General features: G+C 35.9%; 4 protein-coding genes across 4 annotated transcripts; 2 read left to right on the plus strand and 2 right to left on the minus strand.

Moving 5' to 3' along the window:
- Nucleotides 1-5,028: 5,028 nt before the first annotated feature.
- On the plus strand, nt 5,029-7,403 carry LOC145124006 (pfkB-like carbohydrate kinase family protein). Its single transcript, XM_079059212.1, has 9 exons — nt 5,029-5,235; nt 5,385-5,516; nt 5,601-5,703; nt 5,788-5,835; nt 5,920-6,017; nt 6,080-6,194; nt 6,269-6,351; nt 6,509-7,040; nt 7,220-7,403. The coding sequence occupies exons 1-9, from the start codon at nt 5,206-5,208 to the stop codon at nt 7,276-7,278; spliced, it is 1,200 nt and encodes a 399-aa protein (XP_078915338.1). The 5' UTR covers nt 5,029-5,205; the 3' UTR covers nt 7,279-7,403.
- On the minus strand, nt 6,245-9,605 carry LOC145124007 (LOW protein: PPR containing-like protein). Its single transcript, XM_079059213.1, has 2 exons — nt 8,581-9,605; nt 6,245-6,310 (listed from the first exon to the last, which is right to left on the minus strand). Exons 1-2 carry the CDS (start codon nt 9,513-9,515, stop codon nt 6,259-6,261), a joined length of 987 nt encoding a protein of 328 aa, XP_078915339.1. The 5' UTR covers nt 9,516-9,605; the 3' UTR covers nt 6,245-6,258.
- A 168-nt stretch (nt 9,606-9,773) lies between these two features.
- LOC145124008 (HVA22-like protein k) lies at nt 9,774-11,667 on the plus strand. The gene is made up of 8 exons (XM_079059214.1): nt 9,774-9,910; nt 10,322-10,380; nt 10,550-10,647; nt 10,762-10,813; nt 10,890-10,953; nt 11,034-11,129; nt 11,230-11,302; nt 11,406-11,667. Exons 1-8 carry the CDS (start codon nt 9,878-9,880, stop codon nt 11,531-11,533), a joined length of 603 nt encoding a protein of 200 aa, XP_078915340.1. The 5' UTR covers nt 9,774-9,877; the 3' UTR covers nt 11,534-11,667.
- Nucleotides 11,668-14,123: 2,456 nt separating this feature from the next.
- LOC145123507 (Tetratricopeptide repeat (TPR)-like superfamily protein) lies at nt 14,124-15,842 on the minus strand. The gene has a single exon (XM_079058715.1). It carries the CDS (start codon nt 15,775-15,777, stop codon nt 14,221-14,223), a length of 1,557 nt encoding a protein of 518 aa, XP_078914841.1. The 5' UTR covers nt 15,778-15,842; the 3' UTR covers nt 14,124-14,220.
- Between the last annotated feature and the right edge of the window lie 462 nt (nt 15,843-16,304).

The following is a 16,304-nucleotide window of genomic DNA, read 5'->3' on the forward strand; positions in this document are numbered from 1 at the left end:
TATGATGGTTTGTTATACTTATTTAGTGTTTGACATTATGCTACATATTATCTGGATTTGTTTTAAAAAATAGGTTTGGTATATATAACAAAATCTATATAAAATATTTTTTTTAAAAAATAGGATATACCGACGACATGTCATTGGCATAAGTCCTAGTTATATATAAAAACAGTTTTGACATATACCGAATAGCTCAAATGGAAAAATTGTTACACATTTATCCCGACGACATGTTGTCACAATATGTCAATGTGTCCTGACGACATGTCGTCGGTATAAATTGTCTCTATAATGACGACAAGTTATCTGTAAAAGTAAATAATAACTTTTTTCCTCGGAAATCACTTTCAACGACCCTTTTCTAACAACTTGTCGTCGGTACAGGGGGCCTATCACGCCGACTTTTTACCAACGACTTGTCGTCGTTATAAGCTTTCCCGACAACATGTCGCCAGCATATGGGTAGTAAATGTCGTCGGCATAAGGATCTTTTGTTGTAGTGAAACATGTTATTGTCTATTTCATGTAACTTACATTTAATCTTTAAAAAAAAAAACAAACCATATAGAGTGTGATTTTTCTATTGCATTTGATATTATTATATTACTGTAATTAAGTATTTAGTTCTAAAACTTTTTTTTTGGAGGGTATAAAGTAGGTTTTGACCTCTCGTTTTAATTTTGGAGGGTATAAAGTAGGTTTTGAACTCTCGTTTCAATATTTGTTACCTAAATCAACCAAATAGTCAAAATTAAAAATCAAAATTAAGATTTACCCATTTTATCACTTTGACAATTGTTATAGATACTTCGTTAAGCTAAGCCACACGTTTGTATTGATATTTATCACAAAGTCATGAACACATTATATATGACACGTAAGCTTGATGTTCTTCGAATTCCTAAGTGCCACAAACAAACCTTGATTGTTCAATTTCTAACACTTTCTGACACTGTTTCTCCTCGTATTTGTTACATACATTTTATCGGTTATATACAGGAACCAAAAATCTGAAAGAAGCAGAATCAATAAATTAATATGAGATCAGTAGTTAAATAATTATTTTGTTAATTTATATGGTTAATGAATTAATAATAAATCAATTAGAATTGATTAATTATTAATCAAAATTAATCTGGAATTTATTCGGGATTAACTGGAATTAATTAAAGGTGCAAGGGGTGAACTGTAATTGTTCAATAGTTGAACAAAAGAGACAATTATAGAACCATCCAAGGGTGGACGATTTTGGGAACTCTTCTAGGGTTTCCGGAAGCCTCGTGGATTCTAATAAGGTATGATTTGAATTGCGATTAAATCCATTATTTAATTAATTCAAATTTAGTTTTGCCTGCAAGTTACCTAAATTATAAATAGGACCCCTTGGGCATCAAATTTCGTTGACACCTTTACCTAAAAGCTTAGAAACGGAATTTTTATCCTTCTCCTCTCTCTCTCTCTCTCCTCTTCATTCTAGGGTTTCTAGGGTTTTGGGTGTGAGCCATTAGAGTCATCATACTTTTGATACTTGCTTTCTAAAGACACAAATGAAGGGATTCAAAGAATTGTTTACAATAACAATTCTAAGGTATGTAAACCTTAACACTTGTATGATTTTCGAATTAACTAGGGTTTATGCTAGATTTTCTTATTCAAATTATGTTGTCTTCAAAGTGTAATACATAGATCCTTTTAGGTTGCATGTGCCATTTTCTTAACTGTTAAGTGATTTTCTGCATTGAGCATTTTGTTGTAACCTAATAAACCCATCAATGAGTTATTTACATAAGCAAGAAGGGTATTGTAATGATGTAATGATGTAATGATGTACGACATATTTATGGGTATTGTAATATATATATATATATATATATATATATATATATATATATATATAGTTATTTGTATATTGTTCAATGTATGCTTTTGTGATCCATTCGTTACGTCACTCACCCCAACACTTCCGCCGCCGGCTGTGGATGTAACACATGTCCTGGATCTTTCAATTCCCCCAAACCCTAACCCTAATTTCGATCCATGACAACTCCCCAATCTCCGTTTCAAACTCTTCCATCTCCATCATCGTCATCATCACCTTCTTCACAAGTTTTACCCTTCTAATCTAAATTTTGCATGGTCGTTTAAATATTTTATTGATGTTCGACAATAGTGGAGCTTCATAGATCCACCAAGAACATGACGGAATTTTACGTGAGGATGAAGTTCTTTCGAACCAGAAACTCGAAACCAGAAAAACCCTTTTGCAGATACTTCATATGGCTTTTTTGGTTTTCCCTCTAGTTTTACTTCTTTGCTAAGTTTCTCAACAATCATGAATCCAATACAAATTCGTTGAAGAAAACGATAATCTCTCTCTCAATCCAATGTTGTTTCTTGTCCTTTTTTTGAATTAGTTCCCCAACAACCCAAAATTAATCAAGGTTTGAATTTGATAATTTGATTGACAAAGTTTCTGTAGGGTTGATTTGAGTCGATTTGAAGGTTTGTTGAAGGATTTGAAGGTGTATGTAAACGTATTACCATCGAAATACAACAACAATTGCTATCAAACAAACGGTGCAATAATCATTTATTTGCTTTGGAGGTGGCGATTCATAAAGCATTGATGAAAAGCGATGTTCAGACGTTTAATCCCTCGGAGGCTAACTTCTTCTTCGTCCATGTTTACGTTTCCTGCAACTTCAACACCATTAATGGATTAAAGTATATAAGCAACTAACGACATTGATTTGGGTAAAAAAACTCTCCCGACCCTCGTCAAGGAACATAAACTACAGGTGTATAGGTGTGTGTGTGTGTTCATCCGAGAATCGTTATTGACGTCGTTTTCCATGTAGTTCCTTAGTTTTCTGGTAGTAAAGCTCTGTTTTTCGGTAATTTGAGATCTCGTAGCTTTTCTGAGTCGAATTTCTCCGGAGATGAACTTTTTTTCCCGGTAATTATGACCGGATCACGTCATGAAACTTGTTTTAATTTTCAATTTAGTTGATTCTAGTAGATAATTTGTGAATTTTTAGTTGAATTGTTATACAGTATGATGACTTGACGGAATTAGAATGGTTGTCGAGTTTCACCCAAGAATCATTCCCAACCAACGACTTTTAAAATATGTTAATTGTCTCCACCGTGAACATAAATCCAACCACCGACACATCATCCTCTGCTTTCTCACTTGAACTCCAACGAATACAGACATAACCGGTTCCTCTACCGCCATTAATATGTGAATGTTTTCCAAGAGAAATAGAGAAGAGAGGGTGGGAATAAGGATTGCGCTTGAAGAAGACAAGAGGACAAAGCTGAAAGGAAGTAGGGACTTTTTAAGGAGAGAGAGAGAGAGAGAGAGAGAGAGAGAGAGAGAGAGAGAGAGAGAGAGAGAGAGAGAGAGGTGTGGGGCCCTTCTTATTTTTTTAATTATTAAAATAAATAAATGAGTATTAGATTTTTCAAAATTGAAAGAAAAATAGAAAATAAATACATCATAGGGTATTACAGTCATTTCAATATTCGGAGGGACCAAATACGCAACGAAACTAGCTCAAAAAACTATCAATCCATAATAGTCGGAGTTTTGACCAAAACCTGGAAAAAAAATTCATACCACATAGACCATTTATGTAGTTTTGTCTTTAATAAAACAATAAATTAAATAAAAAAATATCAGGAGGGTATTTTAGTATTTTCAGTTTTCCTAGGGACTAAAACCACATACAAGCATGGTCAAAAAGATCACTAATCCCAAAAAATCGTAGTTTGGACAAAATCCCGAAAAAAATACATATCACAATGACCATTTTTGCAGTTTTGTCTATATTTTAAATATAATAATTAATAAATAAATTTTGCCTAGTTTATTAAATATGATTAGGTACATTCTAAATGTAATAATTTATTTGGTTATAATTTTATTTTATAAAATTTTATAATAATAAATAGAAAAACCTAATAAATTGAAGGGTATATTTTAACAAACTGTATAGTAAAGTATTTATCTTTTGTACAAAAAATAGTGTTGGAAGGATGATGACTAAAGGGTAGGGGTGAGCAAACCCAAACCAACAAACCAAGAAACCGACTAAAACCGACGAAACCGAAACCGAAAAAATCGAAACCGAAGCAAAACTGACGGTTAGGGTTTGAATTTTTTAAAAACCGAAAAATCGGGTTCGGTTTCGGTTTTTACGCAACAACCGACCCATCCATCCCGAGAAACCGACCCATACTTAAAACCGACAAACCGCCCCAAGAAACCGACCCATCCAACCCGGGAAACCGACTCATACTTGATTGTTTTTTTGGTTATAATAGACTACTTTGGGCTTTGGTTGTAACTTGTATTAGACTATTTTGTTGTAAGACTCATGTTTTTTAAAGTATTTAACTTCAATTTGGTGTTTCTGAAGTATTTAACTTTTTTGCTTCATTTTTGGAAAATGGGTTAAAACCCAAAACCCATGGGTTTAAACCCAGAACCCGTGAGTGTATGAGTTGAACCCAAGAAACCGAAAAACCGACCTCAGAACCCAAGAAACCGAACCGACCAGAAACCGATCCTATTGGATTCTGAAAACCAGAAACCGAACATTTATGGGTTGGGTTGGGTTTGGGTCCAAAACCGACCCATACACAGCCCTACTAAAGGGTGTTTAGGATTCCTTTTCAAAACAACTAATATATTTATTATTATTTTTTTTAAAATTGATAAATTAAAAAAGATGTTTAAACTCAAAAATATTTTTTAAATTAACTTTTCTATTTGCTTAAAAAAAATTAAAAACAATTTAAAACATGTCTGTTTAAAGCTTTTTAGCTTCTTAACCATAGCTTAAAAAATTAATTTTAATAAGATTTAATCAAACATTTTTTAACTTGTTAATTCAGCTAATCAAAATATTTTTATAATTTTTTTTATCATCCCAATAAATCAATAAACATTTTTATTTAAAAATCGAAACACCCCCTAACTAGTTGTGAAACTACTATTCCAAGATCTAGGGCCATTAATATCCAGTACTAATGTTTTGTTAATCGATCTTTGAAATTCATTGCGTATCATAGAGACCCTGCTTTGATTCATAAATCATCGTCGTGTTCATCGTCGGACTCATATGAAACTCTATATCACTCATCGGTAGTACTGCAGTAGCTCGAGATAATTCAAGGGAGTTGTTCGGAGGCAGTATGGATCGTCACTCTCCTCAAAAACCACACGTATACCAACAAATTTATCTTCTTTCCTCAGTTAAATTTCTCAAGTTTTTGTGTCAATCTGTATCTGCTTAATTATTCACGATTTCTCAATTTTTTTAGCCTGTTACATGTCTAAATGCTCATTATGGTCTTCCGATGAGCGATTGCAGTGGCTAGTTAAGAGCAAAAATCAGAAAGAGGAAGAAGGTGAAGCGCAGGCTGTGATAATTGGTGGTATGGTGTTAGACATACACGCCATTCCTTCTATTCCTCCAAACCCTAGAACCACCGCTCCTGGCAAGGTACATCGATGATACTTCCAGTTTGAAAATGATGATAATTTGTTAGAAACAAACAATTCAATGTCGATATAATCCAATATTCAGGTGCGCTATGCAGCGGGAGGTGTAGCAAGGAACATTGCCGAATGTGTATCAAAGCTTGGAACAAAGCCTTTCATGATAAGCGCATTAGGATCGGACATTGCAGGTTCGAATTCAATATAGTATGAATCAAAATATCAAATCACAACACTACTTACGAATTGCTAATGTAAATTTTCAAATGCAACAGGAAATATGCTGTTAGAGTACTGGAAATCTACAGGATTATCAACAGAAGGTAGATTTTTTTTAGTTTTGATTGAAATTTCACAGGAATTTTCATGAGTTACAGTTTTGTAACAAAGAAACAATCTTATTAAAGGTATTCGAATGGGCAATGAGATAGAGACTCCAGTTGTATCCATTGTTTTTGATACTGAAGGAGAATCTGCAGCTGCTGTTGCAAGTGTTGAATCTCTTGTAAGTTACATATTATCACTTTTGTAAACTTTTTCCATTCTTATATTTGTTGTTTGATACAGGAACAATTTCTTACACCCAAATGGATTCAACAATTTAAATCAAATATATCATCTGCTCCTATTGTCATGGTTGATGCAAACTTAAGTCCAGTAGCTCTTGAAGCATCTTGTCAATGTATGTACTATGTCTATGTATATGTACCTCCCCCCCCCCCCCCCCAATGTCTAATGAAATCTTTTTACTTGCAGTGGCAGCGGAGGTGGGTACCCCAGTGTGGTTTGAGCCTGTATCTGTAGCCAAGTCAAGAAGAATTGTTTCAGTTGCCAAGTATGTGAGTTTCCTATTTTAACCCTCTATTGTAAAAATAATAAGCTTGAAATATTGTTTCATTAATAGTGTATCTTGCAAATTTGACACCAATTTTTTTTTTTTTTTTGACACGTGAATTATAATAAACTTATTGAAAATAAAATACTGATTTTTTACAGATAACCTTCACTTCACCGAATGAAGAGGAATTAATTGCCATGGCAAATGCCCTATCTCCCAAACACACCTTCTCCCCAATTCAAAAAGAAGCCTCTGGAATAACCTCTCTATTCCAACAACTAAAACCAGCAATCTCAATTTTGTTAGAAAATGGCATCAAAGTAGTCATTCTAACCCTTGGATCAAAAGGCGTATTATTATGTTCCAAAAAACACTTCAATTTCCTTCATTCTATTGGCCCAAAAAGAAACAACAATAACAAAAGGTTGCAAGAAACTATAAATCGAGTCTGCCCGGTGGGCCGGTTTTCCGGCGGTGGTGGTGGTGGTGTGGTCCATTTTCCGGCGGTGTCATTGGCGGCAGTTGTGAGGTTGACCGGAGCTGGGGATTGTTTGGTGGGTGGTGTGGTGGCGTCTGTTTGTGGTGGTTTGGATTTAATGCAAAGTGTTGCAGTTGGAATTGCAGCTGCTAAAGCTACTGTTGAAGTGGAGACCAATGTGCCTCTTCAATTTGATTTGGACCATATTGCAGGTATGTTTTCATGATGAGATGTCATGTTTTTATTGCTGATGTGGCATGTAAAGGATCCATGTATGTTTGTAGTATAGATGGGCAAAATAGGTAAATTAGGGTTGAAAATATTCTAAAGAAGGAAATGTTACATTTTTCTTGGAAGAATTTGGATACTTACAGTGTATTTATTTGTGCAGAGGATGCAAGATCGGTGTACTTGGGTGCAAAGGTTGTTTTTTCTCAGTCTATGTTGTAAGACCATGTATAATTTCCAACATTGAATGAAGAAGGTTCTAGAAGCTTCTAATGTTTTGGAATATACCAAACTTTATGTATTGTTATCAAGATAATAAACTAATAGTGTCATGTATTGTACTAAAATCGATATCGTTGTCAAGGTTCAAAAAGATAGAACAAAATGAGACAAGATATAAAAAGACGTAAATAACCTCAAAAAAATTCATATAAAACTTTTTCAGTCTCCATCATTTCCATAACCAATAATCCTAAAATACCATAGACACCTTCCATTTCCAAATGACACGTGTCACCGGAGATAAAACTATGAACTTTCCCACCAACATGAACCCAACTACAACCAGCCGCCTTACCAATTTCCTTCCCTCTCATCTTCTTCCTCATCCTCCCCACCTCCTCCCACCGCCCCTCCGCCGCATAAACATTCGCCAACTGTACATACCTAGTCCCACTCTTCCCGCCAATTTTCAACAACTCCTCCTCCACTTCCCGTGCCAGCTCACCTTTCCGGTGAACCCTACACCCACTCAAAAACGACCCAACCGCCACCACATCTAACTCCACCGGAATCTTCCTCATAAACTCCATAGCTCTCTCCACCTCATTACCTCTCCCATATAGATCAATCATACACGAATAGTGATCGATTTCAGGTTCGATTTTATAAACCTCCGTCATCAATTTGAAATAATCCTCGCCGGTTTTAACCAACCCACAGTGACGACAAACCGATAAAATCGCGATGAAAGTTACGTTATCCGGTTGAAACCCTAATTTCACCATGTTATCGAAGAGCTCAAAAGCTTTATCTTCATAACCATGGTGAGCGAAACCTAATATCATGATATTGTACATCACCAGATCCCTAAATTTCGAACTTTTGAAGATTATTTCTGCGTATTTTATGTTCCCGCATTTCGAATACATATCGATTAACGCACTGATTGTTTTATAATCGATTTCAACGATCGTTCTTATTAAATACCCATGAATTTGTTTTCCGGGATCGATGATTGCTTGTAATGCGCATGCACCAAGCAAAGTTGCAAGAATCGAACAATTGGGGATTGTTTTTTCTTGAATTTTGAAGAATTGAAAGAGTTTGAAGACATCTGAAGAATCATGACTGTTTAAGTATCCGGAAAACATAGCTGACCAGACTACAGTGTTCTTAGATTTTAAAGAATCGAAAAGTTTTCGGGCTTTTATCATATCGTGTTGTGAAGAGTATCCTACAATCATTGAAGTAGTTGAAAACATGTTTTCGATTTTATTTCTTGAATGGATTGATTCAGCGTACCTCATGTTGCCACATTTGCAGTAGAGATCGATGATTCCGCTGATAATGAAAGGATTCGAGTTCATTCTGTTCTTCACAATTCTGCCATGAACTTCTTTCCCCAATTTTAAACTTTTTGTAGAAGAGCAAGCACTCAGAACGCTAGCAAAAGTGTGTTCATTCCATTGAAATCCGTTTTTCATCATCAAAGAAGATAATTCAATGGCGTCTTTATGATACCCATTTTGGGTGTAACCTGTAATCATCGTGTTCCATGATACCACATCGTTTAACTCTAATTGATTTGAAAAAATCTCCATAGCCATATCTAATCTTCCTTCTCTACAACAAGCTGCAACAACTGCATTTTTGGAAACGACATCCACTGACTCAAAATTACAGCCATGGAAAGCCTCATAAGCTTCGTTAAAACACCCAGATTTTGAATACATATCAACCAGCGCACTCACTGCAAACCCACTTAGATTATTTCCAGTTTTCACCATGAACGAATGTAATTGTTTCCCATATCTTGAATTCCGAATCTTCGCTGTCAAATTACACATCGTGGTGAGAGTAAATTCATCGATCTGAACATCATATTCATACCCTGTGAAATGCATCTGTGTGAATAAATCAAACGCTTGTGTTTCATGACCTTCACTGTTTGCGTATCCAGACAACATGGAATTGTAGGTCACGGAATCTTTACATCGGGCAGCATCGAAGAGAAGTTGGGCCTTGGGTAAGTTGTTGGATTTTATATGGGCTGAAATTATGGCGTTCCATGTGAAGACATTTCGTTCAGGCATTTCGTCGAACAGGTTGCAGGCTTCTTGTAGGAATCCATGTTTGGAGTATAAATGTATAAGCTGATTGCATGCAAAAAGTGTAGGAGTGTAACCAGATTTTATGGCGTAAACTTGTGGTTTGAGAGCGTCGATGAATAACCTCATTCGTGAACAATATCATCTCCCACATCCACAATCTCTTATTCTCTTGATTCAAATGTACAAAAATCGATGCGTGATGTGCAATTTGATTCTAAAAAGTAAAACCCACCCAAACCCCTTCCCTCCTCTACTTTTTAAGCATGTAAGCGTTAAGCATTTAAAAGTGACAAATCAAAAACGTTGAAGGGCCTTTTTTGATTTATGATAAAGTTGCTGGACCGGAATGTAAATATTTTCCGCCAACAACATAAACGGTCTCCGCCCTAATTTCCTTTAAAGGTTTAAACCTGCGTTTCCGGATCTAATAGCCTTCTGATCACTGTATCGATTACAGAATCCGATTGCAGAGATCCGATTTCAATACGATGTCGATCCTAGGTTCAAATATCCCGAGCGAGGTAATCGATCTCAAACTCCTTATGTTAGGGTTTCTTTTGTTTTTAACGTCGATTTCACAATTTGAAATCATTTCTCTTGAATCGGTATCTGTTTTCATTTCTTATGTCATCGTTCAATTCTTCCCCAAAAAACACGACATTTGATAAACTTAATACGCGATAAGTTGAAATCATTTGACTAGAAACATGTTGCCAATTAAAAACTAGTAATCAGATGAAATGAGGACGCTGAATTGTAGGTATGCCGTTATGGAACTTCGTCGTGTTCATCATCTTCGTCAATGTGTTGGAAAAACTTTGTAGATATGTAGATATTAAATTGTCTAGCAATATACGAAAACATATTTTTGAGCTAAGGTTTATTCTACCAATGATGATTCAATAAATTTGGGGATTTTTCATGTAATGCAGGTTGGATTGAAGTTGCTTCTTTGCCCACTTGGATCCAACATTGTCCTAAAAACAGCATGGTAAGGTTTGACTTGAGTCATATGGTAATTGAGTAATTGAATTCAATGCATATAAATTATTCTATTAGTCCCAATTGCTCAAATTGAATAGGTTTTCATGTTCTTAGATATGAAAGAAAGTATATGAATTCCATTTTTCAAATTGTAACACATTGTGTTCTTTCTGTAGCTGTTCTGTAGGTGTTATTTTACCTGTGTACTCTACATTTAAAGCCATTGAAACAAATAATTCAACTGATCAACAAAAATGGCTTTTATACTGGGCAGGTTGGTAATGCTGTGACCTAAACTTCAACATAAGTTTTATTTTATGTTACATTTATCTATTATTTTAAAATCTTTATGATATTGGTAATATCTTGGAGGGTTTATTGGTTGCAGCATATGGGAGTTTTAGCATTGCAGAAACATTTGCAGATAAAATTATCTCATGGTATTATCATGTTTATCCCAACTCTCAAATTGAAGGTGGCAGTGGCATATATGTAATTATTGGCTTTTTTTCTCAGGTTTCCACTATACCATCACATGAAGTTTGCTTTTCTTGTTTGGCTTCAACTTCCCACTACCAATGTAACCAATTTCTTTCTCAAATATCCTAAATTAAAAGTAAAAAGAATAATGATATTGGAGTTTGTTTTATTGTTCTACAGGGTGCTAAACATTTGTACATGAGTCATTTACGTCCTTTTCTTTTGAGGCATCAAGCTAATCTAGATCAAATTGTGGGAATCTTGTACAATGAAACAGTAATTAAACCCTCTTTTCTCAAATTTTATGTATATATTTTTACATTTTAACCTACTAATTTGTAATTAAAAAAAAAACGCTTTTATTATGATCTTTCAGGGTAAATTTGTTAGTGCTCACGAAGGGGAATTTAGATTCATGAAGGCAATTGCCCTGAAGATTTTGATATCAGGTATTATAGGTATTATTGGTATCAGAGCATTGATTTAAGTTAATTAAGTATTGATACATATGGTGATTAATTTTTTAATTTTTATCTGTTTTATTTGAATTAGCAAAACATTTTATCAACGATAGCAGTCAACCGGTCCCACCTCCAGAGGGAAGAATCACAGGCTTAGGCGAACAAATAGACAGCTCTGATGATGATGATGATGGTTATGTAACTGTGCCTGCAACTTAATGCATGATCAAGCAACAATGTACATGACTCAAAATTGTTGCTTTTGATATCAAGTAAATGTTCAAACCCTTTTTTTGTTAGTTTATGAAATGGATTCTGTAAATAATTTTTTTTTTACAATTACTGTTGGAGTATATTATTGTGTTATATTTCCATGTCAGCATTCTTTGATTCAAGTGTTGGTTTATGGTTGTTGAGTTATGTAACATACACGTTTTGAAATCGTGTTATGTAATTTGAAAAGTTAAAAATATTATGAAATATTATGTGAAATTGAGTGTTGAGTTCTAAACAGATAGTTTTTACTAGAAATGAAGTAAAACTATGTTTAGAATCACTCATAAAATATTGGAAGTCTTATGAGATTCCAATTAAAAGCCAATTAGTGAAATTTAGCGAAAATATAAAATTTGAAATAAGTAAAATTTTATTATTGAAAGTTGTAGATAATCTCGTTAGAAACATGTAGGCGAAAACCTCATCGAAATCCGAGTTATAACGAAGAAGTTATGACCAATCAAAGATCTGCGATAAAACCGGCACGGTGCCGAATGACGTAAAAAGTGAGTTTTTGAAAGTCGTAGTAATCGTTAAACCGATAATTTTGATAAAAAGAACGCCAAAATCTGACTTCGTATGAGGAAGTTATGATTTTTACAAGTTTCAGCTTAGCAGTAGACAGCTAAAAACTCGAATTTTAGATCGAGTATTTTTAGCCGACACAACCTAAACGAGAATCGAAGGTATCGTCATTAGTAGTACAACGGTAAAAAGTCTGACGAAAACGGACGTCGGATGAAGAAGTTATGAATTTTTAACGGATTTACCAGTCTCGGTCTGTTAAAAATAATAATATAAAAATAAAGTCAAAATTTTCCGACGAAGTCTAAACGAAAGTTGTAGAGCATAATTTTCTCTACGCATGCATATAAAGAACGTCAAAAACAGAGCCCGTATGAGAAAGTTATGGATTTTACAAGATTGGGCACATTTTCATTTAATTTTCGCATGAATAGTGTTGATCCACGTGGCATCTTCTGATTGGACCGTAGCCTCGCGTGGCACCCTCTGATTGGTCCGAAGTCGTCACCCCTTTCCCCATTGGACCGAAGTCCGGTCCACTAAGAGGCTTCCATCTGTCCGAAGTCGATGACGCGTCTGAGGAGCTGGTGGCTCGCAAGCTCGCCCCGTGTCACCCTTCCGAGCCTCGCACCTGGCCGCCTCGCATGCGCGACTTCTGGCCTCCGAACCGAGCTCCGGCTGCCGCGTGGCCTTCGCAGCTGCTGACCCTCCTAGCCTCGGATCCGAAGCTCCGGATCTCCTCCCCTATAAATAGTGGCCTTGCGAGATTAGCCGGGTATTTTGAGAATTTTGCCATTTCTCACCCATTATTCCATATTTTTAATATTTTGACTTCCCCCGAAGCCCCGGGATTAATTCCAATGCCCGAAACACGCCCCGAGATTCCCGAGAAGCCCGAAAAATTTATCTTTTCGGTTTCGAAGCTCTACCATCGCAGGCCCGGTTTTCAAGAAAACTCCCGGTTTTCAACGACGAAAGTCATATTTAGAGCCGAAGTGCTGCCCAAATTATTATTTTGACCCCCGGTTGTTTTAAGGTGAGTTTAATATGTAGAAACAATTGTATGTTATGTGTTATATGTGCTATGTGCTTTTCCATGTTATCATCTCGAGTTGTTGTATCCGTTATTTTTATAGCAAGACTGTACCTCTGACTTGAAGTGTATGACATAGGCATCACTTTGGCTTCGGTAGAATAATATTCCTGAGTATTTTCCCGTGTTATTTTTATTTCTGCTATTTATGATAGCAAAGCTATACCTTTGACCATGTGATCAGTTTAAGAACTCAGATTCACAGTGGTACTGGTATGTAGCCTCTGACCATGTAGAGCATGTCCCCCAATAAGTGAATGACTCTATTCTATGGCATTGACAGATGGTTAGACAAGGCGTGAAAACCTGAAATCTACAAAAATGTTAATTCGAAGTTGTATGTCTTCTGTGCCATTTTGGCCAAAGCGTTATTGATGTATATTAAGTATGGAAATTGTTATGTCTCAATGATTGTATATCTTTGAATCAAATCAGTAATTGTTAGGGAAAGCTTATCACATTATGCCTTCGTTGTTCCTTGCTCCTATTTGCTTCTGCCATATTGGTATATATATGGCATAACGTTATATTGTATCTATTATTGAACTCACTAAGCGTTATCGCTTACCCATCCCAATGTTTTAACATAATGCAGGCAATAAGCACCCAGTATAGTTGGAAGACTTAGAATAGTTGTAATATTATTTTTTGTATTTTGGTTTAGGTTTGTATAGATTTACAATATTCTTGGTAGTCATGTAAAATCTTAAAACATAGTCGGTTTGTATCCAATCTTTTGTAATGACTTTATCAATGTAAAAATATTATTTTATGAATATGCATGTAGCATGTTTTGGAGTAATTATATTGTCAAGTATGAAAGTTTGGGTCTTTCAGAAATATGAAAGTATAGAAAGGGGTTCTTTCAAGTTAGTTGTTAGATATTGGTTAGAAAAGACATGTAGTGATGCATGGTTGAAATTTTTTGACATTATGTCAACCATATTTAAATATGTTGCATCAATATATAAAGCATGTGGAATTGCATTATCACTTTGTAACACATTTCACCTCAACTAACTTCACTCATACTCCATCCCGGGGTTTTCATCAACCCCTGACTATCCATCATCTGTCTAACACCCGCAACATCTTTCCATTTCCCAACACTTGCATATATATTCGACAACAAAACACAATCACCCGAATCATTAGGATCAACTTCCAACAATCTCCTCCTCACTTCCTCACCCAACTCCACATCACCATGAATCCCACAAGCCCCCAAAAGTGTCCTCCAAATCACATCATTCGCCTCAATTGGCATTTTCATTATAAACTCATACGCCTTTTTAAGCTCCCCACTTCGCCCATATAAATCAACCATACATCCATAATGTTCATAACTCGGTTCAATTCCATACTCATTTTTCATCATGGAAAAGTATTTACATCCGTGTTCGATTAACCCCGCGTGACTACACGCGTAAAGAATGGAAATGAATGCAATTCCATCGGGTTTAACCCCGGAATCCACCATTTCATGGAAGAGCTTCATGGCTTCTTCTCCATACCCTTGCATTGCTATTCCAGCCACCATTGTTGTCCAAGAAACTAAGTTCTTTTTTCCGGGCATTTTTTCAAAAACTAAACGAGCCATTTTTATGTTCCCGGATTTAAAGTAAGTGTCCATTAACGCATTGGTGATAGAAATTCTTGAAACAAACCCAGATTTCTCTAAATAACAATGGAGAATCTTGCTGAATTGGAATTCACCAGATTGTGTACAAACAGAGAGAATTCCAGTTAGGCTTACCTCGTTAGGTTTTGATCCGAGCTTGTGAGACTGTAGGAAGAGATCGAAAGCTTCATTGAAACATTCGTTGTGAGAAAACCCTGTGATCATTGTGCTCCAGGAAACATCGTCTTTTAATGGCATCTCGGAGAACAATTTCATGGCGAGGTGAACTTCCCCTGATTTCATATACCCGGATAACATGATGTTACTGGAGTGTATATCTCTAACCTGCATACGTTTGTATAATGTCTCAGCGCCCTTTACGTCGTAACACCTAATGCACGCTGTAATCATGGCATTCCACGCCACCACATTTGGTTCAAACATTTCGTCGAACACCTTCCGGGCATGACAGATCCACCCACATTCTGCGTACATACTGACAAGCGTTGTCCCGACGTATAGATGGTTGTGTAATCCGTAGAGTATTGCTTGAGAATGGAGTTGGATCCCGGTGTTGTAAGATCTTATATTCGCAGCTGCTTTGAGAGAAAAGGCGAAGGAGAAGCTGTCTGGTTGCAGGTTGTTGGAGTTCCGACGCATGTCGATGAAGGTAGTGAAAGAGTTGTGTGGGTGATCTGAGTCGGAGAATCCGCGTATGACGGTGTTGTACATGAATGCGTCTGGATTTGGGAGGTGGAGGAGGAGAGAGTAAGCGTGGTGGAGAGCATCGGAGATGAGTGTGGCGCAGTGGAGGATGAGGTTTCCGGTGATGAATGCATCGGAGTCGAGCCCGGTTTTGAAGATGTGGGTGTGAACTTGTGTGACGGATCTAAGGGTGTTGCAGTGTTTTAATAGACATAAAAGATCTGCAACGTTGCCATTGACCATTGGTGAAGATTCGTCACCGGAAAGTTGGCCTACCGGAGCAACAATAGGTGATTGGACTTTCGCAAGAAATTAATATGATTAATCAACAATTAACAATTACTTATAAAATTGTTTTCGATCCAAAATTTTTTAGAGTTATTGCCGAGGTTGAAATAGGTGTTCGCGATGTAGAAAAAATAGGTAAAAGACTCGAAAAATCAAAAAATTCTCCACTGCAGACAGAAAAAGTAAGGTCCTGTTTGTTTTTTCTGAGGCAAAATGTCTGCAGTCTGCGGACCACATCTGTAGACCTCTGCAGTAGAAGAGGTGGACCAAACGTCTGCAGTCTGAAAAAAAAAGACTGTTTGTTTTTTTAACATCTGCGGGCTACTAAAATAAACTGAAATCTAAATAAACTTATTTTTTTAAACTTCAAAGTGATTTTTTAAATATTTTTATGACTTTGTTATAAATAATTAACGAATCTAGATCAACTTTTATGTATTATTGTATAAAAAATAAAAATAAAAATGGTATGAATTAACGTA

Source organism: Lactuca virosa, chromosome 7 (genome assembly GCF_052849685.1).
Source record: "Lactuca virosa cultivar CGN04683 chromosome 7, Lactuca_virosa_CGN04683_v6, whole genome shotgun sequence".
Taxonomy (NCBI): domain Eukaryota; kingdom Viridiplantae; phylum Streptophyta; class Magnoliopsida; order Asterales; family Asteraceae; genus Lactuca; species Lactuca virosa.